At 36.5% G+C, this 17,496-nt stretch overlaps 1 protein-coding gene across 1 annotated transcript in view; it reads left to right on the forward strand.

The window, feature by feature from the left end:
- The window catches only part of rapgef4a (Rap guanine nucleotide exchange factor 4a), a 34,118-nt gene that overhangs the window by 8,425 nt on the left and 8,197 nt on the right, over positions 1-17,496 (forward strand). The window contains 14 exon segments of the mRNA XM_058082612.2: positions 7,035-7,101; positions 7,828-7,892; positions 9,665-9,715; positions 9,788-9,894; positions 10,997-11,118; positions 11,191-11,392; positions 12,821-12,905; positions 13,020-13,080; positions 14,144-14,220; positions 14,297-14,443; positions 14,530-14,645; positions 15,458-15,543; positions 16,263-16,341; positions 16,421-16,571. Coding sequence (XP_057938595.2) covers positions 7,035-7,101; positions 7,828-7,892; positions 9,665-9,715; positions 9,788-9,894; positions 10,997-11,118; positions 11,191-11,392; positions 12,821-12,905; positions 13,020-13,080; positions 14,144-14,220; positions 14,297-14,443; positions 14,530-14,645; positions 15,458-15,543; positions 16,263-16,341; positions 16,421-16,571 — 1,416 coding nt within the window.

Genomic DNA, 17,496 nt, shown 5'->3' on the forward strand with positions numbered 1-17,496 from the left:
TGGTGTAAGCGTGTCCAGGAGGCTTCCAGCTGTAACGTGGCTCATGTGTGTTGATGCCTGGGGCGTGACTGAGGGAGTGGGTGGCGCATATGCTGCATGTGTCACTGCCATTGGTCCAAATTGATGCAGCCAGCAGGGAAAACTGATGAACAGGAAATGGCAGGGACACAGTGTGCCCTCGAGTATCTAAGGATTGGGTGGTGGCGGTGGGGGGAGGGGGGGGGGGTAACACCAGGCCAAAGCCCATCCAACTGTCCAGCGGATATGCGCACGGGAGGAGCGTGATGATCGTATCTGGATTATTTCCTTATCTCGATGCACTAAGCTGTTTCTCTTTTAACCTGTAAGATAAGAAACGACTTTAAACATGTTGATAACTTGAAAGAATTCTAGGCTTTTTAATGGAAGACGCAGCACTGGAAGATTTGTTGGAATGCTTAAGCAATTACAATTAGTTTTTTTTGGACTATACAGGGTCCTAAGTGCGATGCTTTTTTATTTTTGATTGGCATGCGGCTAATACCCAGAATATCATTTCACAAGAAAACTGAAAATTGTTTAAAAAATTTAAAATCTGTAGCAATTGTGCGAGAATAAAGTCAAAATATTAAGAGAAAAAAGTTGTAATCGAACAAGAAAGTCGCAATGTTGGAATATTATGAGGAAAAGTAATATAAACTTGAAATATTTAATGTAATATTATGAGAAACAAACCAAAGAAATACAGTCATAATTTTTCATTTTTATTTATTTATTGTATAGCGCTTTTCAAAATACTCAAAAGATGCTTTACAGTGAAGAAAAATAGAGTTGAGTAAAATATGCATTAAAATATAACATCCATGGAGGGGTCAAATTATGGAGAGCTTTGTAGGTATTATGATGGGAATAAAGTCAAACAGTAAATCAAAATAATGGAAAAAGTAATCAAAGAAGAAATAAGTAGCAAATTTGAGTGTACACTCGTAATATTATGAGGAAAAATTATATCAAATATTAAAGAGAATTAAAAAAAAAATTCAAGGGGACCTATTATGCTTTTTCCACTTTTCTGACCTATAAATGTAGTTAGAATGTTGTATTATTGTTTTAAACCATGCCAAAGTTCCAGATAATGATAATAATTGTTTACTGCACTGCGTAAACAACAGGAGCATGCTATTACCATGCAGAATAGAAAAATGCTTCTAGCTTCCTAGCTTCCCTAGCTTCCTAGCTGCAAGGTCAAACATAATACCCCTCAAAAGGACACTGGCGGGAAGGCCATGCTTGGCATTAATGTCGTTGTGCTGCAATGTTAAAGGGTTGGTATTCAAACGTTAGGCCTAGAAGGCCACCGTGCCGCAAGCATTACTGTATATCACGTCCTCTTCCTGCTATAAGTACGCAAACTACGCCCTACGTAACTTTATTTATGTATTTATCAGCTAATGATGGCAAGTTTAAACAGGTTACTGACAAAAATATTCAAATTATTAGGATTATCGTGAACATTCATTTATCACAGACGGGCGTGGAACCAGTTAACCGTGATAACGGAGGGCGCCTGTATGTTTAGAATGAGCCAACATCATAACATTCATAACATTGATCGACATAACAACAATAAATTGTTGATGGCCTTGCCTGGACTGCTGTTGTGTGGATGGACACTGGCAGTGACGTCATACAACTTTTTTTTTTTTACTTAATGTACGATACTGATATCGCAGCCCTGAACATCGGCCAATACCAATCAATACCAAGTATCAATCTGATATCAGCAGGTGTCATACATGCTTTCATTACTTATTCTGTTGGGTGGAATCTTAGTAAAGTCATTTACATACAAAGTATGTTATTTTATTGAGCGGAATCAAACTTTATATGAAGTTGAATCCATAATTGTGAAAAATATAGACATTTTGTTCTTTTAAACCACTATCTGTAGCATCTGTGTTGGTGTGTTTATACTTTTTGTCATTCATTTGTCACGTCGAGCAGCCGTGATATATCCTTTTTATTCCCTTTGCAGCTGCTTTGTGATGGATTAGCCAAGCACTGTGAGTTATGTGCGTAGATTAGAGCGACGGAGGGAGGGAAAGAGCAGGAAAGAGAGAGAGAGTGTTGAGTAATCGCTTAGCAACCGCTGCTCGGAGTGGCCCAGGCTGTCCTCCCAGTGCGACACACTTTGCTCCCCCCCACGAGTGGCGAGCGGAGGTGCTGGACCCTGTCGGACCATGCTGGGTGTGAACTTGGACCCAAGGCTAGCATGACACACTGTGGTTCTTCTTAAGAGGGGACCCCTTTTCCAGGGAGCACCAAGAGCACGTGCAGGTGGGCGTCTTCTCCAACTTTTAGTCAGAGGTTCTACTCGAATCAGACTGTTGATGTTTTCGCAGCGTTTTAGAAGGTTTGAAAGTGGCGTTTTTCCGCATGAAGTGGTGCATTCATGCACAACCATGCTCACAATGCAATCATGTGCTGAAGCATGAAGACGTCGGGGATGTTTGCTATGCACAGAACAATGCGTTGACTCTGCTGCGGAGTGACGTCCCTTCAAAGTATGTGCAACCGTAGGACATTTCTTGATTTCCGTCTTTACATAACGGATGGCTTTGGGTGAAATTGGCTTTACACGCTTGTTGGTAGAGGACAGTCAAGTCAGTGTCAGGAACAAATAAGCAGCTGATGGAGTTTGGCTGTGAGAATAGACAATATTTTATTTCCCTTTAAAATGAATACAGAAACATCAACGCTGATCCTGACTCATACTTTCCAAAATTAAAGACAAAAAAAATGCAGTATTAGAGAGATATTTGATCATAAACTCATAACTCCTGCAGACTTTGGCATCAAACTTTTGCACGTGGCCTAATTGGATCCCAAAGTGATACATAATAATTAATATGGCAGGTATTTTTTATTTTTACTGTACAACTTTGGCTTTCAGCTAGCACGCAGCTACGAGACCCGAGTTCGATTCCACCCACGGCCGTCTCTGTGTGGAGTTTGCATGTTCTCCCCATGTGTGGGTTTTCTCCGGGTACTCCGGCTTCCTCCCACATTCCAAAAACAAATTGTCCATAGGTATGAATGTGAGTGTGAATGGTTGTTTGTCTATATGTGCCCTGTGATTGGCTGGCCACCAGTCCAGGGTGTACCCCGCCTCTCGCCGGACGACAGCTGGGATAGGCTCCAGAACCCCAGCGACCCTTGTGAGGATAAACGGTAGAAAATGAATGAATGAATGAATGAATGAATGAATGACTTACCACCCAATACTTCTTTTACTGTGATATCATCAGTGTTTCTGCAAAAGACACGTTCTAGGAAAAATATTTATAAAAAAACAAATCTCAACAAAATAGCCACAAGTCACCCAAAATAACATTCTAATTGTAGTCAGCATTTATTTATTTACATTTTTATTTCAGTGATTTTTATTTTCATACCTTCTAGTTCAATGGTTTATTATTATTTACACTTTCATTTTAGTTTTTTTTATTTGGGACATTTTTCACATTTTTACTGTTTTAAGTTTTTATTTAGGTCATATTTTATTTATTTATTTGGCATTTTATTTAAGTCATTTCTGTGTGTAGTTGTATTTTCCCTATATATTTTTATTTTGGGAATTTTAAAATGTTATTATTGTTGATACTTTTATTTAGGTCTTATTAATTTTTGCATTTTATTTAAGTCATTTTTATTTGTAGTTGTATTTTTGTTACACTTTTATTCAGGTAATTTGTAAATTTTCATTATATTTTACAATTTTGTTTATGTCTTATTTATTTGTATTTATTTGTTTACTTCTTATTTTTATGCATTTTATTTAAGTCAGTTGTATTTGTAGTTAGGTAATTTGTACACATATACTGTCGACAACCATTCCTGTTCATACACCATCCTTCATCAGAAAGATGGCTGACTACACAGTATTATACAGTATATACAGTATTATACAGCATTATACAGTATATACCAGATATATAGGATCCAATATGCTTTGGATGGCTCAGAAGTCATTATTAGGATCATAATAGGAGCTTAGTGCTTTTGACGCACCTGACAGGTGAAGTGGTTGTAATCCTCCTTAAAACACATTCCCGCCACCCCAGAAGGGTCGGATCCCTCAGGGAGGGTGTATTTATTGGCTCAGTGGGCAGAGTTCATTTGTTCATGTGTTGTTTTGTTCTTTTAGTGCCCCTCCCTGATCCTAAATCCCTTAATTGTCAACAAAGACAAACACGCTTTTGACCACTTCATTTCCATTCTACGTGCAAATACTGCAAATCCGCTGCAAACTTCACCAGTATTTGACTTTATTCTACTCATAATGTTTCTTCCATCATTGACATTTCCCATTGTATACTTTAAGTGTTGAATTAGTGTGTGATGTGTATTTAGGGATCAAATTTGTATTGCAAATGTTGAGAACGAGGACGAGAACTTTGACATCAGGCTAGCAGGAGGCTTTGGAGGGGAAATGAGACATTTTGATTGGTCCCAGTGAAATCTTATATCTGATATTTCATTTTACCTGATGCAATGCAATTGTTATGTTTTTCTTTGTTTTCTTAACAAAATGGCTTCATAAATTCCTCAACATACATTTGCTTGGTTTGCCCCCCCCCAACTATATGAGAAGCACTGAACAAAATTGTAAAAAGTGTAAAAAATACAAATAAAAAAAAGTGGGCTGCACGGCGGTCGAGTGGTTAGCGTGCAGACCTTACAGCTAGGTGACCAGGGTTCAATTCCACCCTCGGCCATCTCTGTTTTCATGTTCTCCCCGTGCATGCGTGGGTTTTCTCCGGTTACTCCAAATTGTCCATAGGTATGAATGTGAGTGTGAATGGTTGTTTGTCTATATGTGCCCTATGATTGGCTGGCCACCAGTCCAGGGTGTACCCCGCCTCTCGCCCAAAGACAGCTGGGATAGGCTCCAGCACCCAAAGCGACCCTCGTGAGGAAAAGCGGTAGAAAATGAATGAATGAATGAATGAAAATAAAAGTGTAAAAAAATAAAATACAAATTAAACAAAATATTAAAAATTTAAAAAAGCTAAGAAACACAGTTTAAGTGTAAGAAACACAGATAAATATCAAAATGACTTAAATAAAAATGGACATAAAAATAAAATGAATGAAACTTAAATAAAAGTGTAAAAAATAATAATAATGAATAAAAATGAGTGAAATAAAAGTGGGTGACGAGAATGTGGGTTCCGTGTTGAGCCCATGAGAGAACAATGATCTAATGAGTAGTGTGTTTTTGAATCTCGTGGTAGTTTCGGTAAGAGAGATGATTTAAAAGTACTTTACCAGTCATTCAGCCATAACTGAATTTCCCATCCGGTCAAATGAATGATTTAGTTTTGGTTGTGAGATAAATCAGCGTCTTGTTGGATGGAAGACAGGATAGCCATTTATTTGCAAGCTTGTTGTGTTCATAAGTTGGATAAAAGATACTTTACAAGCGTGCGGGGGTTTCAGTGTTCTGTTGATTACGTAACATCTGTGATGCTGCAGGGAACTACCATGTATGAGACGCTTGTGCCGTCATTCCCCGATGACGTGAATTCCATTAATGGGCGAAGAGACGCCACATCTCACGCTTGCATAACATGGAAGGCGCGACGCTTCCGTGATGTATGCACCTTTCTTTGCACATTTGTGGACGTTAAGGATGATTTAACCATTTCACATATGCATTTGATGTCGCTGATTGAGTAAACATTAACATTGCATTGGATTATGCTTGAAAAGTTTGGTGTTTTATTCTTATATTTTCCATTGCTTTGATACTCTTTTAATTTTTATTATTTTTTTATAGTAAAAAAAATAATTTTATAATACATTTTTATAATAATTTTTTTATAATAATTTTTATAGTAATTTTTTATTTATTTTGAACGAGCCCTGTCACTTATACAGAAGTACAAGCGAAATTGTGCAATCATCCGTCCATACATATACAACATACTATGCGGTGTGAGTGCAATGCATATGTGTGTGTGTGCAAGTTCCCCCTTGTCAGATGCCCAATATTGGAGCTCAGTTCACAAGGTGTCATTGCGATAAACGTCAGTTGCCATGGAGACGTCAGTGGTGGACCCGGCGGTGAACTTTCCATCAGGGCCGGCAGGTTCCCCCGAACCTGAGCTTCTCATCAAGAAGATTGTGTCAATTGCGTGGAGAGACCAGCTGATCAATTCCATGAGAACAGTGCAGAGAGAGGCTCTTAAAAAAGTACAAGATAATAAAAATATTAATAATACGATAATACGAAAAACGATAATAAAAATACTTTAATTACTTTTGTACGATTATTTAAGTCATTTTTATTGCTGTTGCTATCTTTTACTTTGATCAGTTGTTTTACTGTTTATTTATTTGTAGAATTTCTTGTTGTTTTATTTATTTGTATTTATTTTTACATTTTATTATTTTATTTTTATGGACTTAAAAATAATTTTGTATACTTTTATGTCATTTTATTTTTATTAGTATTTTATTTTATTTTAGATCAAGTTTAATTTTCATATATTTTTATATTTATTTCAATTATTTTATTATTTTTTTAATTCTTTTAGTTGTCATTTTTATTTTTTGTGCATTTATGTTACTATATTTCTTGACTGATGCCTTGATTTGCTGATTTATTCGTTCTACGCTGATCATTGTCAGTAATTTTACGTTGATGACACCATAGCCACCGCAGGAAGTACTGTAACAAAACATGAAATTGAGAAGAAGGAACTCAACCAATGCTAAGTGAGTCTATATTTTGTCTGATTTTCTCTTATTATGTCAACTATATTGAATAATGTGATTGTGAAGGTGACTATAGGGGTGCTATTTCACGCCCAGAGGGCTCTTTACTGTATAATAACCAAGGGCAGAGCAGCATAAAAGAAGACATTCGTCTGAAGTTATCAGACTTTATTTTGGCACCATGCTGTTTGTTGGTCACCCAGCATGGTGCCATGGCAACAGAGAGTTTTATCAAGTTGAACTAAGTGTCTTTTCTCCTGTTGTTTTTGCAGAAGTATCACCAGTGCATGGCTGGAGTCCTCGCCCCACCCTACGGTGTGATGGAGGCGGGTGCTGACAGTAAGTAACTCTCCATCCATAGTTGTTTTTATCTTTAGGACCAGGCAGGCACACTTTAATCAGCACTTTATCACGTTTATTTCTATTTGCTAATCCTTGCACGCAGCCCTTTTTTTCTTGTAGGAAATGTGTTTTTATTTAAGTATAGCAGCATTTATATGACACATTGGATTGTATCCTGAACAGAACACAACATAATCATATTGTCTTGCTTTTAACAGACCCCCCTCCCACAGACATCCTTTATCTACATTGTGATAAAGGCTGATGCTTTTTTTTAAGCTTTTCTGGCGTAACCTAACTTAATATTGACAGAGCTGTACTTAAACAAAGTCATTTGCAATACAAGCGATGAATAGCTGTGCACAGTCAAGAAATACATAGAAAATGGAAGTACTTCTATTTCTAGTATAGCGTGCCATACAGTGTATTGTAGAGTGGGGTTCTCAGGGGTGGAAGGGGGGCTTGGGCGTATGCACTATGCATGACTACAGAGGGAAGTCATACAAGCATCAAGCGGTGGGATGCTGACACTCGCTGCTCCACTTACAGTTTGTCACATGTGTACGTATGAATGAAATATGTTTTCATGTAGGAACACTGACTTCACTTTTGATGATGGAAGCCACCGTACGTGTTTTTAAAGGGGAAATGAAGCCTGCATTTTAGATTTGTTATGTAGCAGTGATCAAAATTCATTTAATACCATGTCCTCCTTCCTACCAGGAATGCCGGACCAAGAGAAAATGAGCACCATCTCATTTGTGTCTCCTTCCAAACACCCCGATCAGGTAGTCATTGATCAGCGTTCGTGTCCTTCTTGCGTATCACCTGACCGAGCAACATCCTTTACGCTACCCACACTCGAACCTGCCTGGAATGTCGTCTTTGTTTCAAGTGGCTTTACGGATAAACATGCCGGCTGTCAATGTCAAAGTGCTTCATCCTGTCCCACCTTAACTTTTCTTGTCCTTTCCTGGACGCTTGACACAACATCCCCCTCCTGCAGGAAATGGTGGCTCCGCTACAGGAGTCTCACCTAAGAAATCTGGACCTTATTTCTTTCAAGGCATAAGAAAGCATAAGAAATAATAACAATAAAATAACTTCAATAAAAGTGTGCTAAATAATAAAAATAAAATAACTAAGTCAATAATTTCTTATGCTTAATTTCTTATGCTTATGCTTAATAAAAAGTAAAGTAATACAATAATAACAATAAAGCATAACACATGAAAAATAAACACAAATAGAAATATAACTTCAATAACAATGTAAGACAAAAATATATATATATATACAAATAAAAAGGACTTAAATAAAATGGTTAATAATAAATAAAAGTATAGGAAATAATAAAATAAAATAACAAACAAAATAATAACAATAAAAATGACTTAAATGAAAGCATAAGAAACTATAAAAAAATAAATAAAAACTATAAATGAGCTAAATAAAGGTGCAAAAACAACAAGAAAAAAAGACTTAAATAAAAGTGTAACAAATAATAAAAATAAAAATGACTTCAACGAGACATACAGAATATAAATACAAATTAAAACATTACTTAAATAATAGTGTAAAAATGCACAGCAAATTTAAATGACTTAAATAATAATGTACAAAAAATGTACACAAAAATTACTTAAATAAAAGTCGACAAAAATAATAACCAATTATAATGAAATAAAAGTGTAGAAACACTAACAAAAAGAGAAAATAAATACTTAAATAAATGTTTAAAAATAATAAAAAATGAAAATGATTTCAATAGAACAATAAGAAATATAAAAATGAAATAAATTATAGTGTAAAAAAATGCTGCTGAAATCATTGTGGAAGATGACAATGTCCCTCATTTTCCCTCCTTTTTACCTAATTTTTACAATTTTTTATTTAACATATTTCATGTCGACTGTTGCGTCTTGGTAAACGTTCTCCAATTTTAGATCAACATTTGCAATAAAAGTGAGTGTTGTCATCATTGGATGAGCCCTCTGCGTCTCTCTTCAACTGCCATTGTGCACTCGCCACACAATCCGGTCATCCTTACAAGAACTACGGTGTGTTCAAGGACTACCAAACAATGTGTGAAATATCAACGCTTGAGGAAAAAAACCTTGAAGCATAAAGACGTAAAAATATGTTGTACACTATTGCATGTTTCTGTATTATTACCCACTTACTAGCGTGAGTGAGATGCACTTTCTGCCTTTTTTTGGGGGAGAATATCATTTTTGACCAAAAACCAGTGAATATGCAGGGCCCTGCAAGCTGAATGATGAGTGTGCTGCATAAGTAAGTCTATAAGCTGAGACAAAATGAATAGCCGCCTCAAGGCCGAGCTTGTGTGGCGACTGCAAATGAATAAGTGATGACACTTTCACATTAATGCATGGCTGTCAGTGCTCACTCAAGCATACACAATGCTTTTCAAATGCCACAGCCTTGCAAATATACACTTTCACCATGAGAACATGCACCATTTTATATCTCTATTATGAGGACACCATAAGCCATGTTGTCTTAACTGGTTCATTTGAAATAGAATTTTCTTTTGCAGAAGTCACTGATTGACAGTCCAGCCAAAGCCCATAATGCATGGATCTCCCAGGTAATATCCTGGACCATAACCTCATTGTTTTATGCTGACATTTTGGTCTTATTTTCTAACTGTATTGTTCAGGTGCCATCTGAAAAGATCCTGCAGGCGGGGAAGATTATCCGGAACGCCATCCTCTCCACAGCCCCGCACATGATCCGAGATAGGAAGTACCATCTGAAGACATACAGGTTCGTTCATTCGACGCACAATTTAAAAGTAATCGCCTGTCACAAACACGCAAACCGAGACACAAACACCATGAAACACATGTAACGATGACATAGAGGCTACAGGAACACCTTACCTACACAAAAGGCCTACAGCTTGTACCTGGGCATGCCCATATAAGGAAGTCACAGCCAGTGACTGCGAGGTCACAGTGTTAGAAAGAGCGCCAGGGCCATCCCAAACTTACATTGTAGTAATGACGGCGTACAGCAGGGGTCTCAAACTCAATTTACCTGGGGGCCACTGGAGCTAGGGTCTGGGCGAGGCTGGGCCGCATCAGGTTTTCCAAAAAAAACAACACAACACACTTATTAAAAACAGAAAAATTAAAAAACTTTGCTTTGGTTCCAATTTTCTACAAGAAAAACATTCCACTGTTCTCAAATATCTTCATTTTTATTTTTCTACACAAAATAAGATGAAAAATAAATAAACAAATCAAGAATAAAGAAAATCAATCAATCAGTAATAAATAAATATAATAATAATAAAACGGCAAATAATAAAACCTTAAGAAACCACATATAGTCGGTGGGTAGACAAATGATTTTTTCCAGATTAAAATGAACAAAGCATTATTAGAGCCCTGTAGACATGACAAAACACGACTATAGTCACATTTATACTCTTTTTATTTACAACATATTGCGCAACTGCAGGGTCTTGAGACACATGCTAACTCGCAAACTAGAGAGCTAGCGACCTAAACGGTAGCCTTCAAGTTATTTCCTTTGAACTTAAAAAACCAAAAACTTACCACTTCCACACGGATAGGGAGGATAACTATTAACAGTTATTTAACCTTTAACATGAACATGAATCAAACGTAATAATTTTTCTGGGTACATGATACCATACAGCATCCATATCAAACTTGCGCGGGCCGCACTAACATTAAACTTTCATATCAAGGCGGGGGCCTCAAACTAGTGTCCTGCGGGCCACATTTGGCCCGCGGGCCGCATGTTTGAGACCCCTATTGTACAGTATCTCTGTGTGGAGCATCACAGCCTGAGAGCAGAGTGCAGGCTTTCATTGGTGGGAACTGATGTGTTTTCCCAGGCAGTGTTGTGTGGGAACGGAGCTGGTGGACTGGCAGATGCAGCAGAATTCGTGTGTGCACTCTCGCCTACAAGCGGTGGGCATGTGGCAGGCGCTGCTGGAGGAAGGTGTCCTCAACCACGGTGAGACATCATCTTCACGTATGGTTGAAAATGCAAATTGCTGCGTCTCATGGCTCGTTGGATTTGACCCAGTGGACCGGGAGCCGAGCTTCCAAGACAAGTACCTTTTCTACCGCTTCCTGGATGATGATGATGACGATGAGAAGGAGGCGGGGGCACCCTCGTTACTCAGGGAGGAGGAGAGCAAGGAGAGCCAAGAGGAGCTGCAGGACACCCTGATGCTCCTCATGCAGATGGGGCCTGACGCATACATGAGGATGATCCTGAGGAAAGAGTAAGCAGAGTCACATCAGAATTTATTGAATTATTGCCAAGTATGATCATACACATACTAGGAATTTGTTGTGGTGAAGTTCCACACACATCTATTAAAAATGAAAACACAAAATATAACAGTATAAATATAGTATATACACAATCTGTTTTTTTTGTTTTTTTTTCCAGAAACACAGTTTCACACATTTTTTCTGAAAAAGTCCATACTGAACGTTAATGTAACGGACCTGTCTACAGGTCATGGTGGATCCCTGCATACTCCGGATTCGCAGCCCTGCAATAGCCCGGATTTTTATTTAAAAAAACTCCGCAGAAAACACACTTTGCTTCCCATAATTTATTTTATTTCAATTTCATGATTTTCATTTTATTTAAAATGTTTCATTAATTATTAATGACTAATGATTAATGATTAATGATTAATGATTAATTATTTATTATTTATTATTTATTATTTATTATTTATTATTTATTATTTATTATTTATTATTTATTATTTATTATTTATTATTTATTATTTATTATTCATTATTCATTATTCATTATTTATTATTTATTATTTATTATTTATTATTTATTATTTATTATTTATTATTTATTATTTATTCATTCATTCATTTTCTACCGCTTTTCCTCACAAGGGTTGCGGGGGTGCTGGAGCCTATCCCAGCTGTCTTCGGGCGAGAGGCGGGGTACACCCTGGACTGGTGGCCAGCCAATCACAGGGCACATATAGACAAACAACCATTCACACTCACATTCATACCTATGGACAATTTGGAGTGGCCAATTAACCTAGCATGTTTTTGGAATGTGGGAGGAAACCGGAGTACCCGGAGAAAACCCACACAAGCACGGGGAGAACATGCAAACTCCACACAGAGATGGCCGAGGGTGGGAATTGAACCCTGGTCTCCTAGCTGTGAGGTCTGCGCGCTAACCACTCGACCGCCGTGCCTATTATTATTTATTATTTATTATTTATTATTTATTATTTATTATTTATTATTTATTATTTATTATTTATTATTTATTATTTATTATTTATTATTTATTATTTATTATTTATTATTTATTATTTATTATTTATTATTTATTATTTATTATTTATTATTTATTATTTATTATTTATTATAGTATGTGATAATACAGGTAAAATGATGCACTTTTTTGTCAAGTGCTGAGATTTCGCACCGTGCTTGGCAGTCCTTGAATGCACCACAGTTATGTGTGCTGGGACTGGCAACGTTATTCTTCATTAGTACGGTGTTGTGGATCTCAAGCTGGCAGGATATTTTGGAAGGGGAGGAGCGAGGTGTATGTCAAAAATAGACATTTTTATGGACTTCTTTATGGACTGTTTTTTCCCCCATTCACTGATACAGCTACAACCTTCTGTGTTGATGTGTGTTACTCTAACATACAGCCCAGCCGAGAGGACAGAAGAAGAGTTGGAGATCATTTATGAGGAGCTGCTTCACATCAAGGCCTTAGCTCACCTCTCCACTACGGTGAGTCCTTGGTGACCACTTGTCTGCCTGATGATTTCCTTATTTGATATTTGTGGTAAAATCATATGTGTAACACCAATAATTAATGTAAACATTCATTTTAAATGTCTACAGGTTAAGAGAGAACTGATGGGGGTGCTTATATTCGAGTCCCATGTCAACGCGGGAACAGTGTGTAAGTCATGTGATACCGTTTAGTCCCAGACACAGGTGAATTAAAAACATAATGTCGGTCGTACAAACAAGACTTTTTGGAGAACTAATTCATTAGAGTGAGGAAACACAGCTGCTTGACTTATTAGTAGACTTTTTACCCTTCATTGGGTCTCCAAGTGGCGGTGCGCCAAAGAAAAGGAAAGCCATAGTCGTGGAACTGAAAATGATCATCGTATTTTACAACTATTTCAACTTTCACTTTTCTTCTCCTAATTATGACCTCATGCCCTATAAAATTTGGACTATCATTCCATAATATATATATTTAAAAACTTAATCCCCAATATAGTTTACCAAAATTACAACTTTGTTTTTCTTGGTTGTTTTTTCTTCAATATTTCAACATTGTGCGAATAAAACAACATTATTTTATGAGTTTATTTCATATAATTAAGTCTTTTTTGTTAATATTATGACTTTACTGTTATAATATCATGAAAAATCCTTTAAAAAAATATCCTAAGATGACAACTTTTTCTTTAAATATTATTAGTTTTCTTGTATTTGAATTCTTGTAAAAGTCCAATTTACTTTTCTTTTCTGTTCTCAATCTGTTCCTTTTAATATCATGACTTTGTACGAATTATATTAACATTTTAATAGAATATTTTGTTTCAATTATGTTATTAGAATAAGGCGTTTTTCCTCTTAATTTTCATTTCCTCTTTTTTTCCCCCAACATTTTCAACTTTATTTTTGTAAAATTTATTTTTGTAAAATTATGACTTTATTTTGACAAATATTATAACATTTTCTGTAACCTCGTTTTACCAAAAATTGCAACTTAGTCATTGCTTTGTTATTTTTCTAAAGTAAAAAAAAAAACAAAAACATCTTTTTGGGGGGTCTTTAAACTTTATGCAACCAAAATGACAAATCCTGTTATTTTGATGTTTTCTCTTAATATTATGACTTTATTCTTGTAAAATTACTGCTAATATTTAATTATTTCCAGTTTTATTGTTATAATAAACATATTTTTAATTGATTGATTAATTGACACCTTCCTGTGTCTTTGCCAGTGTTCAGTCAAGGCGAGGAGGGGGCGTCCTGGTACATTATCCTAAAGGGCTCCGTCAACGTGGTCATCTATGGGAAAGTTGGTCTATTATCACCTTATGTCATGTTACGTTGTGTCATGGCTGCTCAGCTGACGGCCGCCCTGTCCTGAGCAGGGTGTCGTCTGCACGCTGCACGACGGGGACGACTTTGGGAAGCTAGCTCTCGTCAATGACGCCCCCCGGGCGGCCTCCATTGTCCTGAGAGAGGACAACTGTCACTTCCTGAGAGTGGACAAGGAGGACTTCAACAGGATTTTAAGGGTTTGGAGTTTGACCTTTTCCACTATTGCCCTCTGCTGGTCGAAAGCTGCTAATGCATCTATGAAATCCATATTTTTATTGTAAAGGATGTGGAGGCGAACACGGTGCGCCTCAAGGAGCACGGTCAGGATGTCCTGGTTTTGGAGAAAAGCCTCAGCAGCAGCCGAGCATCCACCCAGGGAGCTTCATCCTCCCATCACAAGTACTGCTATCGTAGTATTACTACCTACTATCATACTAGCAACTACTGTATTTCACATCGTTCATCATTATTAGTGAGTATTTACCCTGGTGGGTGGGGCTACACTAACACAGGGGTGTCCAAAGTGCCGACGGGGAGCCATTTGTGGCCCACAGCTGTTTTTTAATTGTTCATGAATGAATTAAACAATAACTAAACAATGGAACAAGAAACTAAAGAAAAAAAAACAACAGCAAAAAAAGGAAAAATCAGCAGTATTTTTACAAGTATAAAGTCAAAATATTAAGAAAAAAAACTGGAGTTTAACAAGAAAAAGTCAGAATTTTATGATTTTATACAACGTCATTTAATAGAATAGTAATTAAGAATAATGTGTGTTTGTTTAAGTCTTAATATATAAAATATCGAAGTTAATACATTAATGACGTGTTAACAGAACTTTCCTTTAATGGTCATTTTTTTGCGTGCCTCAAGTTTGACCCTTGACCCACACCGTAGTTTGATTCAAACACAGTAACTGTGTAGCCCACAAGCTGGAACAAATATCCCAGTCTCAAAAAAGTTACATCCTTTCATTTTTCACTATTTGGACACTCCTTCTTCTCATGGCAACAGATTCCAGGAAGAATCATCTACTGTTTCTACACAGGATTCATATTTATTGTTGATTTCTTTTTGGGTCAAAACTTGATTTCTTATCGGTTTGCATTGTCATTATATCGATTATCCTCCGCGGTCTTGTTTTGTGTTGTTGTGGTTTCTTGATGTTGTTTTGTTTGTGTATGTGTGTGTGTGTGTGTGTGTGTGTGTAGGTACAAGGTAATGTCGGGGACGCCAGAGAAGATTCTGGAGCACCTGCTTGAGATGATGCGAATGGATTGTCAAGGTTCAGAATCAGGTACTATCAGGTTGATGTGGCTTATTTGAGAATATTCATTCATTCATTCATTTTCTACCGCTTTTCCTCACGAGGGTCGCGGGGGTGCTGGAGTCTACCCTGGACTGGTGGCCAGCCAATCACAGGGCACATATAGACAAACAACCATTCACACTCACATTCATACCTATGGACAATTTGGAGTCGCCAATTAACCTAGCATGTTTTTGGAATGTGGGAGGAAACTAAATGAAGGCATTGGGGTAATAAAAAATAACTCTAAGGGACATTAGACTGCAATGACATTTTAATTAACGTCCTTCATTACCTTTATTAAATCCTGTCTGTAAACGCGATGATTGCGACCAGAAATTCGAAGTGTAGCTTGTACATAAAATAGGTGACGTAATAGAAAAACTCATAATTGAGGTGGTAGATTTCAACGTACTTCTTTGGGAAATACCACACGCAAACCAATAACAACAATGATCAAATGACAGAAAGTTCACAGAAGCCCATGCACACTTCTTTGAAAGACATTCTTATCGCTGTAATTAGTCGGGAATAAGAAGGCTGCGACATCGTTCAACCAGCTATCTCCTGCTGACATGAATCCAGATGACTTCAGAAAGCACACACATGGTGGTGTGGACATGATCAACATCATGATCAAATCTTCTGGTCTCCCCCTCCATACCAGGATGACTATTTGATGTTCTTTTTGTCCGTCTGTGTTCCAGATGCATCTTTAGATGACTTTGTGCTCACGCACTGTGTCTTCATGCCCAACGCTCAACTATGTCCGGCGTTAATTGCTCAATATCCTTTAGTCCGCCTTATGAAATTCCATCCTTCTATCATCTTCTACATCCTTCGTTGACCCTTTACTGCTGCCCACCTACCATGCCCAGGCCTCGCAGGGCTCAGAGCAGGAGAAGCTGGACTACACGCTCAACAACAAGCGGCGTGTGATCCGTCTGGTCATGCAGTGGGCTGCCCTGCATGGAGACCAACTGCAGGAGGAGGACGTCTCAGTGGCCTTCCTGGAGGTCAGCCACAGGCCCACAGTCATGGAGAGAATAGAGTTTATTAGCTGTGTAGGTTACTGTACACCAGTTACTAACCAGTCGTGGTCCTAGACTGGGATGTGCAGTTAGTGGAGTTTTAGTAAGTCGCAACTTTATTTATTATTTATTTATATTATATATATTATATTGTCATAACATATCTTTTCCCCCAATCCATTTTTCATATTAAATAACATTGTTAAATGTAAATGTCATGCTAGTATATTATTTTTAATATTACAATATATATTTTATAATATTACGAGTTAATTCTGTTAAAATTGCAACTTTTTTCTCTCTTGAATACGACTTTTTCTTTTAAGATTTTGAGATTTTATTCTCGGAAAGTTACAGCTGTATTCCAACTATTTTATATTTTTTCTTATATTTATATAATATTATATATAATATATTATATATATTATCATATATATTATATATTTATAATATATTATAATTTAATATAATATAATATTATAATATTATATATTTATACTATATAGTATATTTTTATATTTTTTTCTACATTTTTCTTGGTGTAAAATATGACTATGTTGTAATTTTTTTGGAGTTGATTCAGCGTTTATTCATCAACCAAATTTGACTAAACTTAAAAAAACTTGTTTTTACTGTTACATGTTTTTAATTTAATTTAAATTTTATTCTCGGAAAATGACAATGCCTTTTTTTGTCATTTTTGCTGGAGATTTAAAAAATTTTCTAACTACTTCAACTTTCTTTTTGTAAATGTTATAGTAATATTAGGACCATAATATTTTCACCTTATTATAACATTTTTCCCCCCACCTGATTTTCCAAAAATGACAACATGAATTTGTTTCATAATATTACATCAGTCTTTTCATAACATAACGACTTTTTCCTCTTTACATCGCAGCTTTTTTGG

This window comes from Doryrhamphus excisus, linkage group LG12, assembly GCF_037039965.1.
Source record: "Doryrhamphus excisus strain RoL-2023G ecotype Guam linkage group LG12, RoL_Dexc_Guam_v1.1, whole genome shotgun sequence".
NCBI lineage: Eukaryota > Metazoa > Chordata > Actinopteri > Syngnathiformes > Syngnathidae > Doryrhamphus > Doryrhamphus excisus.